Source organism: Glycine soja, chromosome 20, assembly GCF_004193775.1.
Source record: "Glycine soja cultivar W05 chromosome 20, ASM419377v2, whole genome shotgun sequence".
Taxonomy (NCBI): Eukaryota; Viridiplantae; Streptophyta; class Magnoliopsida; order Fabales; family Fabaceae; genus Glycine; species Glycine soja.
In genome coordinates this window covers 50,363,068-50,386,950 of record NC_041021.1, presented here as the reverse complement: position 1 = coordinate 50,386,950, position 23,883 = coordinate 50,363,068, and the positions used below count along the sequence as shown (strand labels likewise).

General features: G+C 35.3%; 3 protein-coding genes across 7 annotated transcripts; 2 read left to right on the top strand and 1 right to left on the bottom strand.

Annotated features, from left to right (window-relative positions):
* The first annotated feature begins 138 nt into the window (after nucleotides 1-138).
* On the top strand, nucleotides 139-4,527 carry LOC114403840 (nifU-like protein 4, mitochondrial). The gene is made up of 5 exons (XM_028367035.1): nucleotides 139-502; nucleotides 600-775; nucleotides 1,963-2,066; nucleotides 2,514-2,625; nucleotides 3,807-4,527. The coding sequence occupies exons 1-5, from the start codon at nucleotides 160-162 to the stop codon at nucleotides 3,873-3,875; spliced, it is 804 nt and encodes a 267-aa protein (XP_028222836.1). The 5' UTR covers nucleotides 139-159; the 3' UTR covers nucleotides 3,876-4,527.
* A 1,565-nt stretch (nucleotides 4,528-6,092) lies between these two features.
* Nucleotides 6,093-16,956, top strand: LOC114401291 (SAC3 family protein A-like). 5 transcript variants are annotated; one of them, XM_028363777.1, is made up of 14 exons: nucleotides 6,093-6,466; nucleotides 6,564-6,635; nucleotides 7,141-7,980; nucleotides 8,250-8,699; nucleotides 9,296-9,397; nucleotides 9,858-9,955; nucleotides 12,493-12,667; nucleotides 13,557-14,048; nucleotides 14,157-14,297; nucleotides 14,703-14,762; nucleotides 15,061-15,191; nucleotides 15,753-15,886; nucleotides 15,986-16,221; nucleotides 16,521-16,956. In XM_028363777.1, the coding sequence occupies exons 2-14, from the start codon at nucleotides 6,576-6,578 to the stop codon at nucleotides 16,620-16,622; spliced, it is 3,021 nt and encodes a 1,006-aa protein (XP_028219578.1). In that variant the 5' UTR covers nucleotides 6,093-6,466; nucleotides 6,564-6,575; the 3' UTR covers nucleotides 16,623-16,956. The 5 variants fall into 5 exon arrangements, with proteins under 5 accessions (XP_028219578.1, XP_028219579.1, XP_028219580.1 ...); XM_028363778.1 differs by having other exon boundaries at nucleotides 12,496-12,667; nucleotides 16,521-16,781; XM_028363781.1 differs by lacking the exons at nucleotides 6,093-6,466; nucleotides 6,564-6,635 and having other exon boundaries at nucleotides 7,320-7,336; nucleotides 7,431-7,516; nucleotides 7,615-7,980; nucleotides 16,521-16,781.
* Nucleotides 16,957-18,011: 1,055 nt separating this feature from the next.
* On the bottom strand, nucleotides 18,012-20,733 carry LOC114401675 (ABC transporter G family member 6-like). Its single transcript, XM_028364250.1, has one exon. The coding sequence runs from the start codon at nucleotides 20,477-20,479 to the stop codon at nucleotides 18,227-18,229; it is 2,253 nt and encodes a 750-aa protein (XP_028220051.1). The 5' UTR covers nucleotides 20,480-20,733; the 3' UTR covers nucleotides 18,012-18,226.
* Between the last annotated feature and the right edge of the window lie 3,150 nt (nucleotides 20,734-23,883).

The following is a 23,883-nucleotide window of genomic DNA, read 5'->3' as shown; positions in this document are numbered from 1 at the left end:
AAATTTAACCTATCAAAATAAAACTTTTAAGAAGACAGAAGATGAAAATAAAATTAAAAGATAAAAAAATCCACATAGATTCTTCTGGGGCAGCCGGAGGCAGAGAGGCATAAGAAGATAATTGGAAGATTGAAGAAGGAGTGATTGTAATCTGGAAGGATGAGGAGTACTATTGTTTTACGATTGGGAAGACGTGCGCGTATTCCATTCCAACGAGCATTAGCAACGCAGAGTAACAATAATAACACTCTGGTGTTTATCCCTCTCCCTCGCTGCCTCAGCGCAACGCGGTCGTTTCACTTTCAGCGCAATTCACCGTTTGGATTCTCCAGCGGGCATGGGCAACGCAGGAGCATGTTCATCCAAACGCAGCCCACGCCAAATCCCTCGTCTCTCATGTTTTATCCCGGCAAGCCCGTCATGGAAGTTGGAAGCTCCGACTTCCCAAACCCTCGTTCTGCAATGAACTCTCCCCTCGCCAAATCGCTCTTCGCAATCGACGGTCTCTACTTTTTTCTTTCCTTCCTTCTCTCTCTCTCTCTCTCTCTCTCTTTTTAGGGTTTCAATCTGATTCCTCTGTGCTTGTTCTTGTTGTGCAGGCGTTACTCGCGTTTTCTTTGGATCTGATTTCGTTACCGTTACGAAATCGGAAGAGGCTGCGTGGGAATTCCTCAAGCCTGAAGTCTTCGCCGCCATTATGGATTTCTACTCCTCCGCTCAGCCTCTCTTTTTAGATTCTCAAGCCGCCGCGGCCATGGATACAGCTATTCACCAAGTAAGCATGCATTTCCACGTAATTCCTAAGGATAGTTTGTTAGGTGTTTTTTGTACCAGTCAGAATTAGAGTTGTTTCTCTTTTGTAATTCAGGTATTAAAGATTTACATTAGAAGTCAGCATAGGTTACTAAAGGGAAAATTTAAACCATTTTTTTTATCAGCAAAAGTAAGATTATAATATATATAGTAATAATATCAGTACAAGGGGTACTGTTGTATATACATCATAGCACCATATTATGCAGAACTATGGTGTCCTAATACAAGCTATACAACAAGAATTAAGTAAGTAACCATAGATCTGACTGGAAGCTTGGTGCCCTGTTCGATTCCAAAAGTTAATTCTTGGAGGTTTGTTTTAATTGGAGCTTTGTTTGAGCTATGCAGTGCACACTAATAAGTCTTGGAATTTTGGGCTTAGGCCTAATTCAATTCCAAAAGCTAATTCTTGAATTAAGGGTTGCCCCTCACTTGTATAAACCATTTTTACCAGTTCACTAATCAATGTGAGATTTCTAACACACTCCTTCACGTCAAGGACTGGACATCTCAAGTATGCGGGTGATCCAATAACAGTATGATAAGCCTAATAACAATTAGTAGGATAAATTCTGATACTATCTTAAAATTTTGGATTTAGTCTTAAGTCAACTCCAAAAGTTAGCTCTTGAGGTGTTGATTGTTCCTCACTTATATGTACTATTTTGGTCATATTTTTAACAAAGATCTTAGTTAATCACATTATTTTAGTTAGCATGCATAGTGAATCTTAGTTAATCTTTTTTTTTCCCGATAGAAATAAGAAAAAAGGAAAAAATTATTATTTCAATACGACCCGCCCAACTCAACCCAATATTTATAGTAATATTTATGGTAAAATAAAAGTGATTTCTACTTCATAGGATCGCATGTCTCAATTAAGAGGAGTCATGGAAAGAACAAGTTCGAAATCTCGATCAATTCCTTTTTCAAATCGTGCAGCAGCTGTGTGAACTCTTCCCGCGTGCCATAAATGGCCTACAAATAGGAAGAGTCCTAGAACAAAATGAGAAGCAGCTAACCAACTTCTAGGAGAAACATATTTTTAAGACTTTGTAAAATGGTCCAAGTTTGTCTTACTTATGGAGTACATAGAAAGTTTGAGAAGGCGAAAACTAAATGGTACATATACATTTTTCCATATAGGATGATTCTGAAACAGTTGCAATGATCAAGGAATTGTTAGAGACTCGAATTCGACCTGCAGTGCAAGATGATGGCGGGGACATTGAATATAGAGGTTTTGACCTGTAAGTTCCGTTTAAATTTTTGTTATTTTGGTTTTGATCATGTATATATTATAGACTGACTTTTATAGAACCAGAACAGAAAAGTAGGTAACAAGATGGTAAAATATTAACTTCATTGCAGAGTCCTAAGGAAAGTGGTAGTATGAAAACATATATCTCAAAGTCCAAGGAAATTCTGGAGTTGTTGTCATGGCTTTCCCCCCGAATCTAAAACATCCATTCTATTATTTCCCTCCCAATCTCTTTTAATCCATAACATCCATTTTATTATTTCCCTCATATTCTTTATATACACTGTCAACTGTTCTGACTAACTAACCTACTGTCAGTCCAAGTGAATTGTCAAAAGAGCTGTTATTGACACTGGTGTAACTAATTGTTAATACTTGGACCAATTATCTTACTGATATTTTACTGACTTGTTTTTTATGTTGTGTTTTTCTCCAGAGATACTGGAATAGTAAAACTTAGAATGCAAGGGGCATGCAGTGGCTGCCCAAGTTCATCAGTGACTCTGAAATCAGGCATTGAAAATATGCTGATGCATTATGTTCCTGAGGTAACAAGTTTGACAATATCTTTTTATGATGAGTATAATGCATTTATTATTTTCATTATACTTGATAGAAGTAGAATTGATTAGAATCTTGAACATTATCTTCCTTTAGCATTGAAATTATTTGCATGTTCTATTATTCATGCTCTCAAGTTAATTAAGTCTATATTACAGTGGTAAAGTTAGGGAACCAATTAATTAACTTGTAAAATTTGCTAACTGTATTGTACACCTTTGAATTAGATAGAAGGTAAGCCTTGGTGCTAGGACAAGTTTGTTGCCTTGTGACCTAGAGGTCACAGTTTCAATTCCTGGAAATCTATGAAGCACCAACACCGACACGGACATCGGACACGTGGACACTTGTAATGTCCAAAATATAGAACGTAGTACGAGTGTCGTGTCGGTGTCAGACACTGACACGGACGCGTGTCGAACACCGGACACGGTAAGGGGCTGGAGTGTCCGTGCTTCATAGCTGGAAATAGCCTCTCTGCTTGTGGGAGTAAGACTATGTACCTCTACCATCCCTAGACCCTACTTAGTGAGAGCCTCATTTACCAGGTCACCTCTTTTTGGAGGACAAGCCTTATAGTGCAATGATAAGATTGCTGTGTTGTGACCTGGGGGTCTTGGAAACAACCTATCTACTTGTGGGGGTATGGTTGCATACATCTACCTTCCTTGGATCCCATCAGCTAGGGCATTATACATTGGGTCATCCTACACTATGAATTGGATTTGCTATTATCTTATGTGACTACATCTAAGCTGTGGAATATGGATTACACATACCTATTACAGAGATCATGCATAATCCTAAATTTCATCAATAATGTGTCATTTGGATCTTTTTGAGTTTAATAGATATGCATTGTTAGTGTAAAAGTTTTTATATTATTAACTAATAAAAAATCATTGTTGATATCATATGACTTTTAAGATAATTATTGTAAAAATCAACAAATTTATGATATATAATTGTGTAAGAAAAATTTATACTGTGAGTGCATATATTAATCATTCTATCTTTTTACCTTGTATCGTCTAATTTGTAGAAAAATATATTAATCATTGAATGTTTATTCAAACAGCATTAATAAAATGAATTCCGATTTATATGTATAATTCATTTATACTATATTTACTTAAACATTATTTAATGCTGCTTGCTACATTTTCAGGTCAAAGGTGTGGAACAAGAATTGGATGCTGAGGATGATGGAGCAGCATTAAGTGGAGAAATTAAATAGTTGAACTTTTTTTTGTTTTTTCTCAAAATTGCTACTTGCATTTAGTCTCTTCATGCATGCATTTTCGCACTCAACAGAGACTTAGAAGTACAACAGCAGTACATGATGGAAACAAAAAAAGGTGTGAGTCTACACAAAAAATATATTGAATAAGTCGTGAGTTGGATACATTATAGTATGGCATGAAATCATCGTTCCATGCTAGTTGGATCTTCCTGACATAGATGAAAGTAATTTATGACACGATGCCATTACAGAGATAGGGTGTACTGTACCTTATTCTTTTCGGCCTGCTTGGCTATGATTCTTGTTTTTTTCGTTGTAGTTGGGTTTTTACAAGAGTACTAGGCATTGTTTGCCTGTTGCCTCTGTCTCAGACACGCCTTTATTTATATCGTCATGTGGTTATAACTTGCGATTTCCTCCTTTTAGGGTTCAAATAGATGGATTTGCATATCAAGGAGAACAGAAAAAAGGCATGCATGGATCGTTGTTCTTTTATCGCCTGTTATTGGATTGGTCTCCGTATAGCTCTACACATGGTTTTATTAATTGCATGACAGCCAACAGTGGCCAATCATGTATAAGGCGTCACTTGTCTCTAGTTAAAAACTCGACTACTTCCCTCATTATTAATGTTACTTTCATCCCACATTTTCAACATCTCTCATGCATGGCGTATTTTTAGGCATTAAATGTTATTTTACTGAACTAATTAAATCTTTTGTTTTGAATCAATGGTGCAAATGTGAGTTTGGTTTGTAGATAGCAATATCAACTGATACATTTTTTCCCTATCATTACGCTGAAAACTCAACATCTTATGTTTTTGAGATACTACTGTTACTCTTAGTGATACTGATTTTCAATATATCGATAGACATATTTTTAGACAACTAGTACCATACCGGGTGACTTTCATGCTTACACGTTTTAAAAGTAAGAAAACAATGAAATATATATTGAATTTACCAAGTTCATTGCTGTTTAAGATATTGTTGTTTATGTCGTTAATATATTATTTATAAAAGACTAACCTAATTAAAAAATTGAAACAAATAACATTAAAATGCATTCAAATAGATACATTGAAGAGGAATTGTAGAAGTGTGATTTGGAACATCACTTTGACATCGTCGTATAATAAACTGATCTAATAGAAATATGTGAATTGATTAAAGTGATTTTGTTTATTTAGAAAATAAAAGACTAAAAGTATTTTTTAAACTTATTACATAATAGCTATTTAAAATAAAACAAAAAGTGATTATTGTTAATAAATATGGAAACAAAGCGGGAAGAGATGGGTATGTCCTTTCAATATGGTCCTCATTCCTATTTCAATTCTCAATATGATACAAATTTTGTAAATATTCCAGTCTTTGGCGTTGGGTATACTCACCCTATCTCCATCCTCGACCATAAAAAATGATTGTTACTTTCAACAATGTATTTGTACATATTTTTTTTTTCTCATTTCAAATGTTGTTAAATTGAATAAATCATAAAAACACAATGATTCATAACATAAACTCAATTTATTACAACAATGAAGATGCCAAGTCTCAACCTAAACTTGATCTAAGCGGGTATTCTTTCTCAATTTAGGCCAAGTTTGACTGAGTATTTGCAAGTATGAGAATTCTTATCATCCCTAATTTTGGAGTTCTTTAAAAAATATTTTACTTTTACTAATTATATTTTTTGATTATATATTAATTTTAATTCAAAGAATTTAATATTTTAATAATAAATATAATGTTAGTAAATTATACATTTTCAGAAGAAATATTTATCATATTATATTAAAAAAATAGTAATACATACATAAATAAATTTGATAATATCCCGAAAGAAAGCTAATACAAAATAATAAATTAAAAGTAAACTTAATTTTTATTTGAATCAATAGAGTTTATTATTGTTACGCATTATGTTTTTATCTTATATATTATGTTTTAAAACATTTAAAAAATTCTAATTAGCAAGACTTAAAATAAGTTAAAAAATATTTTAAAAAATCTAATTACCATATGCTTAAAGCTCTTAAATCTACACTTCTTCTATTTATGTTTTAATTTAAAATATAAAATACCATTAATTAATTTTAAAGATGTGATTGCCAATCCACCAAAACAAGGTTAATATAGATTGAGTAGCCATTAGCCACAGCGTTATATTTTCACAAGAATGGTTAATTAACATTTAATACATAATAATATTTGGCAAAATCCGCGAAGATTATCAATCGATCTTGCTGTACCGGCATTGGAAGCCCCCACCTCTGCACACTCCCTCCCTCATTCCTCAATTCTCTATTTCTTCCAACCCAAACATAAATCTCTCTGTTCCGCGTTTTCGCCCGTAACCCTTTTTACGCTTTACTACAAACTCCTCCCTTCCTTACCTTTTCTATCTATTTTTTTTTCTCCATCTTAATATTATTTGCTACTTGTTTTTCTTTTTTGCTTTTCGGTATTTTTTGTTCTTCTCCCCAATTTGGTTTTTCTGCTTCCTCCGATTCCTAACTGCTGCCCTGAATCGCCGCCAATGAACTTTTCCCCATTCGGAACCTTCTGAGATTTTCCGAGGTTTGCACTGTTGCGATTTGTTTTTATCAACTTATTAGGGTTTTTGTTGGATTTATATGGATTGAATTATGTCTTTTTGTTTTTGTTGGTCAATCAGGGTTTTTGCGAGATGGCCAACGAAGGAAGTAATGCCGAGACCTTAGCTCCTGCGGAGCCACATCTGTTCGAGGTAATCCATGAAGCATGAATGATTCTCTCTCTTAATTAAGTAGTATAGATGCTTAAATTCATGAATCTAGCAGTGTTGTTTATTGCAGTATGAGCTTCAAAATTTGATGTACTAACTATTGTTAATCATTCTTCATCTTTTAAAATTGTTATCCATTTGTTACTGAGAGCCGAGAGCCTGCTACAATAATGTTTTGATATTTTAAATGGGTCATAACCCATAAGCATTTTCTTGAGAGGTTTTTGAGCCTGTTCTATGAAACACTTATCTTTAAGAGAGAAAAACAAAAATGTATACTAAATGGTGAATTCTCTTATGATAGAGTGTAGGTGTAAGTTGATACCTATTTAATTTTTATTGTTTCTGCACCTGAATTTTTCTGTTTTGGATATTTTTTCCTGAATGCTTTCGGCTTTCTCATCCCTGTATTCCTCAATGCACACATGGCTCAATGGTGTATACTTTGATCACGTAAAGCATAACTCACAATCTCTTTCTTTTGTAGAATCGGCATGTTGATGCTAACCAACATCATCCAACTTCCTATGTTCCCACTACAACTGGGTCTGAAGCTGCGCCATGGACTGTTCATAGCTCTACAGGAAATGGAGTTTATTCTAATCCAACCTACCAGTATGATCAGCATCCACAGCCACCTGGAAGAAGCATTCAAGATTGTCAAAATGTATCATCAGTTGCTGGTAATTCATCAAATTTGGGAACAGCTAATGTAACCCAAGATTACAATGCTTACGCATCATACCCAAGTTCTTCTAATCCATATGGTTATGGCAGCATGGGATACTCAGGCTACTATAACAACTATCAGCAGCAACCTAATCATACCTATTCACAGCCTGTAGGAGCATATCAAAACACAGGTGCTCCTTATCAGCCTATTTCCTCCTTTCAGAATACCGGGTCTTATGCTGGATCCGCAAGTTATTCAAGCACTTATTACAATCCTGCTGATTATCAGACTACCGGAGGTTACCAAAACAGCAGCGGATATGGAAATCAAGCAACTATGTGGAACAGTGGCAGTTATTCTTCTCATCCATATACTAACTACACCCCAGATTCCGGTGGTTCTTATAGTTCTGGTGCTGCCACTACTTCAGTGCAGTATCAGCAACAATACAAACAGTGGGCAGATTACTACAATCAAACAGAAGTCAGCTGTGCACCAGGGACAGAGAACTTATCTGTCACAAGTTCATCTACTTTGGATTGTCCTATTCCTGCAGTTACTAGTGGTTATGCGACTCCAAATAGCCAGCCTCCACAATCATATCCACCATTTTGGAGGCAAGAGTCCAGTTCTTCTTCCATACCTTCTTTTCAGGTTTGAAGATTACTTTCAGAACAAAAGTGTGGAAAAATGAATACTACTTAGAATATTTGACATGAACCGATAAATTTGTATACCCGCATGTCAAGTTACTTTGGTTATGGTTTTTGTTGAATACCAATTCTATTCAAATTTTTGTATATTGGTTATCTAATCTTGTTTTGCTTCAGTTTTATAAGATTGTTGCATATGGTTGGTTAGTATTTTTTTTGGTAGTCTGGCTTAGTTAACTTACTAATTTCATGTTATTTTTTTATGGTCAGCCTGCCACAGTAAATAGTGGTGATCGTGATGGTTACTGGAAACATGGAGCCCAAAGTTCTCAGATACAACAAACTAATCCTATTCAACCAAACTATCAAAGTCCTTTGGATTTAAAATCTTCTTATGATAAATTTCAGGATCAACAGAAGACTGTATCTTCTCAACGAACCAATTTGTACCTTCCTCCACCACCGCCACCACCTCTCCCCTCTCAACTGGTGAATCTGGCACCTGTACAAAGTGTTTCGTCTCCAGATGCAAAACGGGTAAGCAAACTTCAAATTCCTACAAATCCTCGAATTGCTTCAAATTTGACATTTGGACAGCCCAAAGCCGAAAAAGATAGCTCTACAACCAGTTCAGCACCAAAACCTGTGTATATTGCTGTTTCGTTGCCAAAGCCAAGTGAGAAAATATCATCTAATGATGCTGCTAATTCTATACTTAAGGTGAGTCTTAAAACAATAATATTCAATGAATTTTTTCTTTATATAATGCATACTAGCTAATTATCATCCTAACAATTTATTTATTTATTTTATTTCATTTTTCACTTTAAAAGGAAAATAAAGATTTAGAAAACATATCATCTTACTATATGTTTATAGAAATTAAGTGTTGTAAATACTGAAGTTTGGGAACATATTTACAAAGGGTTAGGAGGATAAGGTTAGTCCTTAACAGAAAAGGGGATCACGTAACAGTGAACAAATATATCAACAAAGAAAAGCTACCCAATCCCTTAAAATATCTGAGGTTAAACCCCCTTGGAAAGACCAATTTTTATGCCAACATGGAGTATGCAAGCTAACTACTGTCTTGTTTATAATATTAGTCTCTTCTAAAGTGATAAATGACATTGTTTATTGACTTAAATGAAATATCATGATTTGGAGCTAAGAACCTAATTTTAAATTAACAGTATTGATTTTTCCAGGAATTGGTTAGATGCATGTTGCTTTATAGAGCAAGTTGGTATTGCAACCAAATGATGACTACTTTATGTATTAACTCTTAGTAATTACTGAAATATTCTTGCTCACAGCCTGGTATGTTTCCCAAGTCTTTACGTGGCTATGTTGAAAGAGCTTTGGCACGTTGTAAAGATGATAAGCAAATGGTCGCATGTCAGGCTGTCATGAAGGAGGTGAGTTTTTAAGTTTTATATATAGGAAGAAGCAATTATATTAATATATCATTCCTTTCATCTAATCACCAGTTCTAAACACTCTGCTGTTCATGCATTGGCTTGATTTGGTTTGCCCCTCCCTTCTAGTTTTGCAGTTTTTGCATTACTTGTTTTTCACCTTTACTTGTTTTTCACTTATGGCAATTGAATTTGGAGAAGAATCATGGACATATTTTTCAGTCTCCATGCTCATAATTCTTGTCATCTGCCAGCTAAGTACTAGGCTCCAAGCTAATTCACTGTCCTGTTAGATCCGTTTGGATTGCATTCTTGTGGATAAAAAAATATTTGATGTTATGCACTAACTACTTGTCCTTCTTGTTGATCTTTATTGGCATCAGTCATATAAATTGTTTTCTGGATTTTGTTTGTTGGTTTGGTTCAATAATCTTATCAGATTCCTTAACCTCCTTTGCAGATAATCACTAAGGCAACGGCTGATGGTACTCTCAACACACGAAATTGGGATATGGAACCACTTTTCCCAATGCCAGATGCTGATGTGATCAATAAAGAGTATGCTGTGTCCTGTTTTCCTCTTGTTTTTGTATGTTGACATTTCATTATTGTATCTGTGTAAACTTCAGGTGTTTCTGGTTTTTGCTAATTTTCAAGGTTTGATCAATTACTATTTCTTCTTCCAATTTTCTTAACTAGAAAGGGACGGAAGTAGCTTATTTCTTTTTTGTGTTGGGAGGGCCAAAAGGTGTAGGGCCAAAAAATGTAAAAATGACAGTAATTAGATTTAAAATAGAAGTACAAAATAAGAACCTATATATTTCGAATGTTATTAGAAGCTCATCTGCATTTCTGTTGCACTAAATTTGACATTTTAGAAACTGTTAATCTCGTCCCTAGATTATAATTGTTGAGATCCCATATAGATTAGGGATATGACCAAAGTAGAGCTTATAAGGTTTGGAAAATCCTCACCTTATGAACCAGCTGTTGTAAAGCTTGACCCAAATTCAAGATGGTAGACCTGTTGTAGGTCTGATATTTGAGGCTACCCTTGAGTTGTTCCATGTCTTTCCCAGTGTAATGTAAAATAAAATCAGTTTTACAATCTCCACACTCCAGAGGTCCAATCCTTGACACGAGGGGTGTGTGTTGAGATTCCACATCAACTATAGATATGGCCAAAATAGAGCTTGTTAAAGGTTGGACAGTTAAGTATTTGCCATGCCCAAATTCATGAGTTAATATTTAGAATCTTTAATGCTGTAATGCACTTATGCATAAAAATGAGGAAGTATCTAACTATCTATATAGTCTCTATCTGATACTGATACCAATGCACATACCTAAATGCTTATCCTTATAGCTTCTATTGAGTTTCTACTTTTTACATCTGAAAAGATTTTGTTTTTTTAATGTTTAAGGGCACAATTGAATGAAAAAGGAGAAGCATGTAATGCCTTGGAAATTCTGATAACATTGATCTGTTTCCTCTTTGAATAATTAGGATAATTTAATGAAAAGTGATGCATGCCATCTTTTATTCATTAACCTGTTCCTAAGGTTTTAAATTGCAGCCGTGGTTGTAGTTGCGTTTAGGTTTCTGCAATTGCGGATTCTGCAATATGGATTGTGGTTGTTACAACGTGAATTGCTGACAACTTACCACAAAACTATGTTAAATTTTCTATATTATATAATCCATAATAACTTGTGATTAACATTTTTTTTCTTTCTATATCTAAGATAAAAATAATTAAAAATATTAAAATATGGCTTAGCATTAGTCATGATAAGTATTCAACCATAGAATAATTAAACTAAATTCAAAAAAAAAAAAACAAATTTTCCTTTTTATCGGTCAACCAATTATTTCTTTTCCTATTTCGTTTCACCAACCCCCCCACCAAGCCACACCTCTCTCAACACACACATTCAGATTATCCTAAATTCCCACCCTTTCTTCCCCCTAAATCCCACACTCAAAATCCCGATACACCCACACAACCATACCCAAGTCACACGCACACAATCAATCTCCCCCACCCCTACAAGACTGATGAAAACATAATAGATTTAATATGGCTTAGTATTAGTCATGATAAGTATTCAACCGTAAGATAAAAAAATAATCAATTTTCCTTATTACTCGAGTGACTGAATAGAGATTGTGAAGCCCAAACAGTAGTGACTTGGTGGGTGATTGGTGAAACTCTACATTGTTTGTATTCTGCCTTTGAAACAGTTTTTTTGGAGGGAAGAAATCTCTGTTGCGGCTGAGAAATGCCATTTTTTGTTCACTTTGAACTATTGTTTTGTTGTGCACCAAAAGCGTTTTATGAATTATGACTGTTATGTATTGAAATTATAAGGCTTAATTGCACTTTGGTCCTCTAAGTATTGCAATTGTGCAATTCTAATCCCTCAAGTTTCTATTGTCCCAATTGGGTTTGTCCCTCAGGTCTCACAAATTTGTGATTTTAGTCCCCAGGTATCATAATTTTGTGATTTTTGTCCCTAAAAAATTAGTTCCAATCACACAATATGAAATTTAAAGGACTAAAATCGCACAATTGCGATGCCTGCAGACCCAATTGGGATAATTGAAATCCGAGGGACTAAAATCACACATTTGCTATACCTGAGGGACACAATTGGAACTTGGAGGGACTAAAATCGCACAATTACAATACTTGAGGGATAAAAAATGCAATTAAGCCAAATTATGAGCTTGTTATAACCTGATGTAAGGCTTCATCTTAAGAAATAGCAAGAGAGCCAATTTATTAATAAACATGAGTTATTTCAGAATACATGTGGAATTTGTGTTTTATACATTATGCTATTGCACATACCTAGTGATTGATTTATATTCAAATCAATTTGTGCTAGTTTATCTCACCTTTATGATAGATACATATATGTTTAAGAATTTTCTGTATCATCATATTTTTATTCTTTTCATACTTATATCATTTGCACCTGTTTCATTTGTATATGATCCCTTGAAACATTTAATTATCATTTTGGTGATTGAATTTATTTTAATAAGTGATGCAATATTAAATGACATTATTTGTTAACATTTCATGCAGTAGTTCAATGTCGTTAGCCCAGGATTCTTTATTGCCAAAGTTTAAAAAAAGTCCTAGACGATCTAAAAGTAGGTGGGAGCCAATGCCAGAGGAGAAGCCAGTTGACAATCCAATGTTAATCAGTAATGATACTGTAAAATACAGTAATTGGGTACCTAATGAAAAGGACAGAAAGGTATTTATGTACTTCAAGTAATATATGGATTTTTCAAGGTTCCAGCCGGTGTTATTCTTGTTGCTTTCTTGTCATAAAATCTGAATGGAGTGGAACTGCAGTTTAACAAGTTCACCTTTTTCCTGTTTTCCCACTATTTTTTAATTATTGGTTTTGTGTTATCTCATGCCATTTTTATCTTATGGGTTGTGTTTGAGGCTATGTGCTGTTATGATCAGGGATCTTAACTATTATGATCTGGATAATAATTGTGTTTTGTGATCCCATTTTGACCAAATTATCCGTGTTCCATGTAGTGTCATTGGAATGTAGACGTGATAGGATTAGAATTGTGATTAGTCAAAATGATCCCTTACTTTTCTTTAGACAAGTTTGAGGCTCACATTCCATATATTTAGTTTGTTGATTTTTATTCTACATTTCAATATCCCTCAATTTTTGTGGTGACTTCTGTGAGCAGCTAGTATCATATGAAAATTTTATTGATGTGTCATTTGCTTGACTTATATCTCAGAATTATTTTGCTTGGTAGGTAGAGAAAGCTCTTCAAGAGTTCATTGTATTATATTTAACCAAATTGACTGCTTTACTATTTTGATATTCTTCAATAAAATATGCCATTATTGACAGATAGCATATCTTATATTCCATGTTTGGTCTGGAGTTTGGTACCCTTGTTTACGAACACATACAAGCTCACTTGGATTTATTTTTTTGTGTCTGTCGCCGTATTGTTTTTGGAAACTATATCATCTGTAAAGTATGGTCCTTTCTCCCCTTTAAAGAAGTGCCCTTTCCAGTACAATCATGTTGAGAAGGAGAAGTATGCATGTCGATAAGTTGCTAAGAAATGAACGTTACATTTACCTAATTAAAAAATGGTATGCAGGTGGCAGTGGAAAACAAAGAAAGCAAGGATGGGTTGAGGAATACTAAATTTTCTCCATTACTGCAGAGATTATCTAGTAAGGCTCTTCAAAGGCCATTTAAGAAGCAGCGTCTTACAGATGCTTCTATTGCTTCTGAAAATGGTGATGCATCTAGTGATAGCGACAAGGAACAAAGTTTGACGGCATATTATTCTGCTGCAATGACTTTTAGTGATACACCAGAGGAAAGGAAGAGACGTGAAAACCGTTCCAAGCGATTTGATTTAGGACAAGGGCGTCGAACAGAAAATAATCACTCAAGGAAAAAACATGCCGGGGGTGGAAGCTTTTACAATAGAAGGGCTAGTGCCTTGGTGCTGAGCAAAAGCTTTGACGATGGTGCCAGCAAAGCTGTTGAGGATATTGACTGGGATGCTCTAACTGTGAAGGGTACTTGCCAGGAAATTGAAAAGCGTTACCTTCGCCTAACTTCTGCACCTGATCCTGCCACTGTAATGTCTCCTCTCGGGAATTTAAATTGTTTGCTGCTACTTTTTTCTGCCTTCCTCTTCCCTCCACTCCTTGACCATGAACCTTATTAAAATTTTATGAATTTACAGGTAAGACCTGAAGAGGTTCTTGAAAAAGCACTATTGATGATTCAAAATTCCCAGAAGAATTACCTCTATAAATGTGACCAGTTAAAGTCTATTCGCCAAGACCTAACTGTTCAACGAATACGCAATCAATTAACAGTCAAGGTACTCATTTGTTTGACATATTCTGACGGATAGCATTCTATCATTGGTTCTGCTTATTCTTAATATTTTTCAATTTAATAGTTCCCCACTTCCCCTACTTCTCTTTCGCTATGCTACTAGTCAATTGTTCAGGAACCTCGTTGAATTATAAATTTCTATATATCCATATTAAAGTTAAGAGCTATTATAGTGAAAGCTCGTTGTACCTGACTTCTATTTTATTTAACGTGTCCTGCATATCAGAATTGGTTTCTGATAGAACATAATAACATCATTTGATCCATTTAGCTGATCTAATCTGCTGGGAAGGGCTTTTGGGGTGGTAGTTTGTATACTCTATATCCCTAATTCCATATATATTTTCCAACTTTTCTCCACATGATAACTCTTGAAACAATGCTTCAGGTGTATGAAACACATGCCCGATTGGCACTGGAATTTGGGGACCTGTTTGAGTATAATCAGGTTTGTTCTGTATATTTTTTGAAGAAAAGAAACTTTTATGTTTTTAATTCGTTTTAGTCTTTGATTACTTTTTTTACTCGTCTTTGCTTGTTATGCATCTGTTTCATTTTTTTTGAGATCAAGGTTCATTAAAGGCAATCAATGCTATGAAGTAGTGAATTAAAATTTTAAATCAACGAGTAAATTTTGATCCCATCTTTGCTTGTTTTGGAAATGGGAATGATTTATCATAGAAGTTGAGGATGTTATTCAACTTGTAGTTAGAGTTTAGATACTGATGCTATTTGTGTGAATGCAGTGCCAATCTCAGTTGCAAACTCTTTATGCCGAAGGCATTGAGGGGTCTGATATGGAATTTGCCGCTTACAACTTGCTTTGTGTCATAATGCATTCAAATAATAACAGAGATCTTGTATCATCAATGGCAAGGTTAGCTCCTTACATGCTTACTTGATTCTTTTTTCCAAAAAAATTGTTAGAACTGAATTATGTCATGTGATTCATCATCCATCTGAATTTCGTGATAGTTATTAAAATCTTCATTGTTGAAAGTTACTAAATTGAGTCGTTTGGGGGTTATATTCCCAGAAACATGCTTTGATAATTATATTATGTTTCACCTATCAGAATATTGTGCTATTATTATCATAATCCGCACTGTTGGAATTTACTAGTTTGGGTCCTTTGGGAGTTCTGTTCCTGGAAAGATACTTTGATAATTCGGAATATGTTATTGAGAATGTAGAAAATTGTTTATGTGAGGGCAAGGCTCAAATCGGTGGCTGTGTGGGACCTTTGGGTCCTTGGGTTGAAATCAGGGATTCTCAGGTCAAAATAGAGAATTGGATATCAAGTCTTTCAATGGCTATACGTAAATAATTTTCCTTGAATTATTGTGATGATAGTATAATAATGTAGTCTCAATTATTATGTCATTATTGTTATCGTAGAATGTCACGATTTTGAATGTCTAGTGTTTGTCAATACCAGGTTATCTCACGAAGCAAAGAAGGATGAAGCTGTAAAACATGCCCTTGCCGTTCGTGCTGCTGTAACTTCAGGAAATTATATTGCATTCTTTAGACTGTACAAAGCAGCTCCTAACTTAAACACCTGCCTTATGGGTGAGTATTTTTAATCAACTGGTTTTTGTAGCTTGTTGGTAACACCTAACATATATGTCCAAGGGGAATAAACTGAAATGAATTTTTTAATATCCACAGATCTCTATGTTGAAAAGATGCGCTATAAGGCTGTGAACTGCATGTGCCGGTCATATCGTCCAACTCTACCTGTTTCATACATTTCTCAGGTTCTTGGGTTTTCAACTGGCGTGGCCACAAATGGAGTGAGCGATGAGAGAGAGACAGATGCATTGGAAGAGTGTTCAGAATGGTTGAAAGCACATGGGGCCAGCATAATTACTGATAACAACGGAGATATGCTGCTAGATACAAAAGTATGTTTGATCTCTATCCTCTGTATTCATGTCCTGTAGGTGCTAATCTAATAAAAAAAATTTGTTCTCAAGCATCTAGCATTTGATTTGTTGAATCATCACTCATCTTGATTGTATTGCCTTGAATCACTGCATTTCCTTCTGCCATATTTTGAGAGTTGGCTTGGATTTGCTTGGGTAACCGTTAACCCATACAAATCTAGAATTCCCTAGTCACTAGTCAACTTTAAAAAGTGTTTTCTTAACCTGATTAAAGGGTTGTGGCGCGGTGATTTATTGAGAAATGTTTAATTTTGCAGGTTTCATCATCTAATCTGTTTGTGCCAGAGCCAGAGGATGCTGTTGCCCACGGAGATGCCAATCTTGCTGTTGATGACTTTTTAGCAAGAGCGCCTTTATAGCCAACTTTATTGTTTTTGAAGCACATAGTGAGATGTCATTCAGGAAAGTAGCAGAAAATATGCAGCCTTGATGTGCTTATATTGCAAGCTGGCTAGAAAAAGGGCTGTGATGGTGACCTATAACTTGGTCTCAAACCTTGGACTGGAATATACAATATGGAAAGGAAAAAAAAAAAAAATCAAGCCGCCTAACGTTCTAATGAATACGGGGCTTATAAACTTTGTTTTGGTTGGTTGCTTACACCATTCTTTCCTGGGGAAGGACAGGACTATAGATGTAATGTAATTTAGTTCCGAAGATAGTAATAAAAGCCCCTTAAATTTCTATTTCTTACACGTGTAGCTCATTTTCGCATGGGAATATCATGTGCTTTAGACAATTTCAAATCTGATCATATTTTATATATAAAAAAACATGTTCTTGGATGGGTTAATTAACATGATCAAATTGAGCCAAATGAAATGAAGAAACATTTTGCCAAAGGAAGCCAAAATATGTATTTTATTAGATGATACCTGTTTTTTCTTTTAAAAAAAAGTTACGTTAAGCAAAAATTAGTAAAATAACGGTGAATACTCGAATTCCTTTGTAGACAAGATTAAAATGGGACATTTTAGTCTTATTTAATTGATGGGAAATTAAATATAATTTTTACTCAGCATATTTAATAAAGAATTGGTCTTGTTTTCATTTAGAAAATACTGTTTATTTTAACTAGTTATTACACTATTTACATAAAAATATCTTGTTTTATCATTTTACATCTAAAAATTATCTGATAAATAAACTTTACCCAACAGTTTTATTCAATTTTGCTTAGCTTACTACTCCTAACGTGATTAAATACAATTAGTACTTACTTTAAAATTGAGTTTAACGTGATTTTACACTAAAAATGAATCCTAAATAAGAAACTATACACGCACATTTTTAAAATGGTTAAACATCGATCAGCTATTTAAATATTTATTATTATAGTATTTGGATTAAAATAACCATCATTTAATAATTTTAAGAATTAAAAAGTAACATTTGTGTTATTAATTTCAACGACCAATTTAGTGCGCTATTTTAATGTTTCACTTCTACTCCATAACTGGGATATATATTGCCATGTTTCACCAATGGTATATATATTTCTCTATTTCTTTGTATCACGTTAGTTTAGTTCTATTCTACGTTTGTCTCCAATTTTAAAAGATGGTGCGAAAAAATTAAGTTGGAATATAGAAACTATATATATCTTACACTTGAATTTGTCTCTTTTGATTGGAACCCAAGAGATATGTAGGAAGGGGCAATGATTAAATGCATCAAATAATATTAAATGAAAACTTTCTCTTTTGGTAACAATATTAAATAAGAACTTTACTTTAAGCAGTTGAGGATTGACGAGTGTTTGAATGTTTGTAGCAAGCAAATATTTAAGGAAGTAGTAAAAAAGATTACAATGTTTTTTTAGCAGAATACCAACAATGCATGCAGTTGGCAAGAACAGAACAAATAGATTAAAAAAAAAAAAATAGCACAAATACAATCCCAGTAGCTATAGCAACAAGGCAATCTAACAACAACATGATGATGATGATGATGATGATGATGGTCACCTCCTCTTGTTCTTGCTGCCCAGTAACAATGACAAATAGAAGAGGAACCTAAAGAAGAATCCCCAAGCCACCGTGATCCAGAAGCAGTTCCACTTGGTCAAATCGGTGACCCCGTTTTGCTGCAATATATCGGCACCTGTGGTCAAACAAGTGGAGGTGGTGATCTTCGTTCCCAGCGTGCTGCTCATGGTCTCCAAAAGCTTCACCTTCAGAGGCTCCGGCACCGAGCCAAGCGGAGTGTTATCGAATATCTGGACACCCCTCACGAAGCACTTGACGGGGTCATCGAACTCGTTCTGCAGAACCGCTTCGTATGGGTACTTCACCAACGACAAGTAGTGGAACCATATCCAGTAACTGGGAATCCTATCCCTGTTAATGAAGAAGCCACTGAAGAGCAAGAAGTATGCCAGAATCGCAACCACGATAGTGTAACCCAGCATCACGTGAGGCACCACCCCCGAAAGAAACGTCACGAACGAGTTCCCGGCCCAAAACGAAGCGAATATTATCAGAAAATAAAACAAAAAGCCCGATATTCCACCGTCCAGGCCCACGGCCCAAAACGTGGCTGCCGCGAAAGCCAGCGAGAGAAATGCTAATGCGGGCAACGCAACCAGCGCATGGGAAACCAAATACGACAATCTGCGGTAGGCGTTGTAAGCAGTTTCCCTCATGAAGATGTAGCGTTCTTGGAGAAACACTGGAAGCGCGTCTGCGGTGGTGTAAAAAGTAGTTGACATGGCAAACGCGAAGAATCCTAGCCTCTCTTGCACTCCTTTTGGTGAGTTATCCAGTTGCCAAAACATCGTGGCCAGTATAAACCCCGTCACCATCACCGTTCCCAATCTAATCCCAATCAACTCCGGCATTCTTCGAGAATTCAAAAACGACCGTTTCGACAGCGTCGCCATCTCCACCCAAAACTGGTTCGCAAAAGTTGGCACCATCGACGACGGGTTAGGGTTCGTGTTGCTAGCCCCTGATACCAGTTTCCCTCGCGAGATGCTCGCGCTTATTGCTTCCTTCAACGACAAGCCGTTTCTTTCCTCTTCCTTTTCCTGGTGGTGCTTCGTCATGCTCTGCCACGACTTGTTGAACTCCACCAAGCTCTTTGTTCCCCCTGGTGAGCCTTCCAGTTCGCGAATCAGGTCCAACGCGAACTCGGTTCTGTTATCGGTTTCTGGAATCGGATGACCGAACTCCGAGAAGTATAGCGGTAGCTGCGAGGGTGAACCGCTGTACACTGTTTGGCCGCGTGATAAGAAGATCATGCGGTCGAGTAGCCCTAGGATTCTGTAACTCGGTTGGTGAATCGACATGATCACGATGCTTCCGCTCTGTGCGATTCTCTGCAGCACCTTCACCACCATGTACGCGCTCGTTGAATCAAGTCCCGAGGTTGGCTCGTCCAGGAATAGAAGGATCGGGTCGTGGATTATGTCGGTTCCGATCGACACTCTCCGCCGCTCTCCGCCGGAGACTCCACGGTGGCCTTCGTCTCCGATGACTGTTTTCGCCGCGTTTCGGAGACCTAGCTGATCTATGAGCGCCTGCACGCGTGCGCTTTTTTTCGACTTGGATAGCGTGCGAGGAAGTCGGAACTCCGCAGCGAACATCAGAGTCTCTTCCACGGTGAGCATAGGGAAGAGAAGGTCGTCTTGCATCACGTACGCGGAAATCACCTTCAGAAGACGCGACTCCAAAGCTTCGCCGTTCAGCGCTACCGTGCCTTTTAGACTTCCTTTGGCGATTCTGTTCGCCAGCGCGTCGATTAGGGTTGACTTTCCTGAACCACTGGCGCCGAGGACCGCCATGATCTCGCCGTCCCGCGCCTCCCCGGAGATATCGTTCAGCAGCGTCTTCGTCCGAGTGAACATGCTCTCGCCGACCGTTGGCGCCTCCGCCACCGCGCCGAGGCGGTTGCTACGACGGGGAAAGATTGATGAGAGGCTCATCTTGCGGCGACTCTTGATGCTGTAGGTGAGGTTGCTGAAGGAGAGGACGAAGGGCAGCGAGCGAGGCTCGATCCCGGGGATGTCGAGAGCGTGGTGCACGGGCGTCTCGCTTCCGTCGCCGGAGGCTTCCTTCCGCACGTCTCCGACGTGCTTGAGGAGCTGTCCGAGCGTGGGCATGTCTCCGGCGGAGGGGCGGCGCGTGAGATCGTCCAGTTCCATTAGGTCGAAATATGGAGGCGTGACAATATTGGTGAGCGATAGAGCATTCTCCGCAACAATGCGAGATGACATTGTTTCTATCTTGAAGGGCGTTTCTTATAATTTAAATGTGGATTGATTGAGGTTGGGGACTCTGTTGATATTTTTTGTATTGTGTGTGTATATATATTATGGATTGTAGGAGTAGTGTGTTATTTAATTTACGGTTTTGACTAATATTTGTGTGTGTTGATTTAGAGCTGTTATGAGGTGCAAGAGAGGTGACCTACAACTCCTAATTCATCAATTGAATTGCCAAAACGTATCTCTTTTATCTGTGAGAACATGTGGGATTTGTTATTGGTACATTCATCACACATGGCCGCGTAGGTCATTTCATTTTAATCAAATTCATGGGAGTTAGGTGGGGCGTTGATCTACTGTGGCGTAAGCATTCCTCATGCAATAGGTTTTATTTCGGTCCAATACTATACCCATGATCCACCTTCAAATTCAAATATTTTTACTATAAGTTTTTTAATCAATATCTTATAATAATGGTTAGCCATTGTATTAAATTCATATATGTTTCTTCAATGTTTTGAAGGGTTCTAGTAGTATTAATTTCCTTGCGCCCATCCTGGTCCCTCCCTTTTTCTTCTTCGCCAAATTACAGTTTAGGAGTAACCTATTCCTTCCAGACCACACTTTGTACGTGGCTTTACAAACTCTGGAAACATTAATTAATTAATTGTTTGTTTTTCACCTTTAAATTCATCCAGCTATATAAGCAGTATTATTGATTAACATTAAGTGAATATGCAATACGGACCCTCGAAGATATTGAAAACATTATCTTAATATATAATATTATTTACAACAAATTGGATTTATTGGTTTTAAATTTATACTAGATTTAACCATATCATAATCATTACCATTCTAATGTGTTCGATTATATTTGGTGGTTTTTTCTTTTATGTTTCTTTTATTCATTTTTTGTATTTATTGATTTTAGATTTTGTACTAAACTTAAGGATATGTCATCATAAAAGGTTACTATTTTAATGTGTTCGATTACGTTTGGTGATTGTGTCACATTTTATTTGATATATATATATATATTACTGTAATTATTTGCGTAAAATTTATTAAAAGGGAATAATAATAGTAAAAAGTAATCGAACGATACTTATTTTACTATATTTCAAAAAGTACATATTTATGTCAATGCATAAATATGATGCCTCGAAAATAGTTAATTGTTTCTAAATTTTACTTTGCGTGAAAGAAAGCTAATTAAACTACTATTATTTTTAATTATGAGGATGATTTATTTTCCTGAACATGTTTAAAGGAATTGAAGTGTGCTTATTTTTTTTCGTGGAATGCAAGAAAACAAACCTCACGGTCACAGACATTCTAGATGACCACGAATGGAGGAAGCCAAAACTCTCATACATCATACGGAGTTCATTTCTTGTTGCCTCACATTATCGGCTATTTTAATTTAGATTAAATTAGTTTATTGATATTTTAATTTATTTTTTATATTTGATTTCATCTTTTAATTTTTTGGAATTCAATGCAATTTGATCTTTTAATTTTTAAAATCGATTCAATTTAATTATGTCATTTTAATTAAATTAGACCAATTATGTTGTGATTGTTTAAAATAATTTAATGACGATTTTAAACCGCCACAAAACTCACATTAAAATAACAAGACCACTTAAAATAATTTAGAGTGCAGGATTAAATTTAACCGATTTTAAAAATTAGAGGATTAAATTAAAATGATTTTAAAAATTAGAGATTAAATTAAAAAAAATAGAGAATTAAATTGAAATTACAAAAATGAATTAGAGGGAAAAAGATAATTTGACCTTTAATTTATTTTAATTTCTTTACAACAACTTATTAATTATAATATTTATATAATCATTAGAGAGATAAGGACAAAAGTACAAGATAAAATAAGTAATACAATGAAAAGAAATAGATTTTTTAAGAATTTATTATATAATAGTAATATAACTCATATATAGATAGAAATATCTTGTTCAAATGGAGTTCTTACTTATTGGATTATAGTGATTTCAGCAATTCTAATATTTACTTATCTTATACGAAATTAATGCGTGAAGCCTTACTTAAATAAGGATGTGTACTATGTATTTGCAACTAACTTCTCTGTGAAACCTCGAGCGGAAGATAGACGGTTTTTTGAATTTCCTTTCCAAAGTAGAAAATTTTAGCTGCTGCACAATCTATTTTCTTTTAACACATGACAGTATTTATTTATTTTTTTTATAAAACTCGAACTTAATATTTATTTAAGGAAATTCAAGTCTTTACCATTGGAACCCATGACTTATTGGTTGATCTTAATTAAATGATATTTATATTATTGTATATTTTATTCCTTTTATTTTATTTTGTCACATCGTGTTTGCCATTTTTACAGTTTTTCTCTTTTGTCTTTTTTTAAACTTCGAAAACAATAAGCTTTGTCATTTAATTATATTCGTCGGTAATTTTATTTTACTTCAACAGAATTCCTCAAATAAAAGAAAATAGATTGAGTCATTATCTTTAGAAAAAGAAACTTCAAAAACAAGATATAAAGACCAAGAAAACTTTTCCAAAAGACCGAGGCTTCAGTAATGTATAATCCCGCGACAAGATGGGGTTATTAGCAATTAACTATCATTTTCGTTGCGCCTATGTAAACACATAGTAAGAAGAATCGATGGAAAAGTAATGAGAATAGACAATAGAGCACGGGGCTAATTACTTAATTAATTAATAATTGCTCAATCGGTCTCATGAATCATGATGTCTAATATTCACAAATAAGAAGCCACAGACTTCTGGGAATCCATATCGGGTTAATATCACATCGTTATTTATTGTTTCTAGCTACGAAGGCAATTGTACAGCGTTGCTAGCTCTTGTTTATACCAATATTTATATGTATGCATGGACTGGACAATCATTATCATCATTATAAATAACGAGAGGGTGATTGATCAATTATATATCAAGTAATGGTAATGCCTTCTCCATCCATGCATGTTATTGTCCCATGCCAAACAACAGAATCTTTGCACCATTAACTTGGAAAAAACAAAAACAAATTAAAAGAACAATGAGAATAACTATTAACGAAATGACAGCTTTTCAGAAAGCTTCTCCAGCAAATCATGTAGCTTTCGCTGATCAACTACTCTAATAGAACATATATATTAATATGGATCATGCTTAACCGTTCCTCAAGTTTCCAAGATTAATTTTAAATTTAAATTAAATAAAGTTCAAGAAAATTGTAAGAAAGGGACGAAATGGGATCGAGTAGTCCAGGAGAAACCATAATAACTGAGCCTGGATATACAAAAAGGGTGTTGTAGGAAAGCATGAGAAGGGTGTTCAAAAACACACATTACTGAATAAAATGATCTATTTTATATTTAAATTATATTAAAAATAGATGACAT

Excerpts from the sequence above, each read along its gene's own strand:
- LOC114403840 (XM_028367035.1), top strand. The coding sequence starts at position 160 with ATGAGGAGTACTATTGTTTTACGATTGGGAAGACGTGCGCGTATTCCA. Across the intron at positions 776-1,962 it reads TGGATACAGCTATTCACCAA|GATGATTCTGAAACAGTTGC; the intron begins GTAAGCATGCAT and ends TTTTCCATATAG. Across the intron at positions 2,067-2,513 it reads GAATATAGAGGTTTTGACCT|AGATACTGGAATAGTAAAAC; the intron begins GTAAGTTCCGTT and ends GTTTTTCTCCAG.
- LOC114401291 (XM_028363777.1), top strand. The coding sequence starts at position 6,576 with ATGGCCAACGAAGGAAGTAATGCCGAGACCTTAGCTCCTGCGGAGCCA. Across the intron at positions 14,298-14,702 it reads GCAATCAATTAACAGTCAAG|GTGTATGAAACACATGCCCG; the intron begins GTACTCATTTGT and ends ACAATGCTTCAG. Across the intron at positions 14,763-15,060 it reads ACCTGTTTGAGTATAATCAG|TGCCAATCTCAGTTGCAAAC; the intron begins GTTTGTTCTGTA and ends GTGTGAATGCAG.
- LOC114401675 (XM_028364250.1), bottom strand. The coding sequence starts at position 20,479 with ATGTCATCTCGCATTGTTGCGGAGAATGCTCTATCGCTCACCAATATT.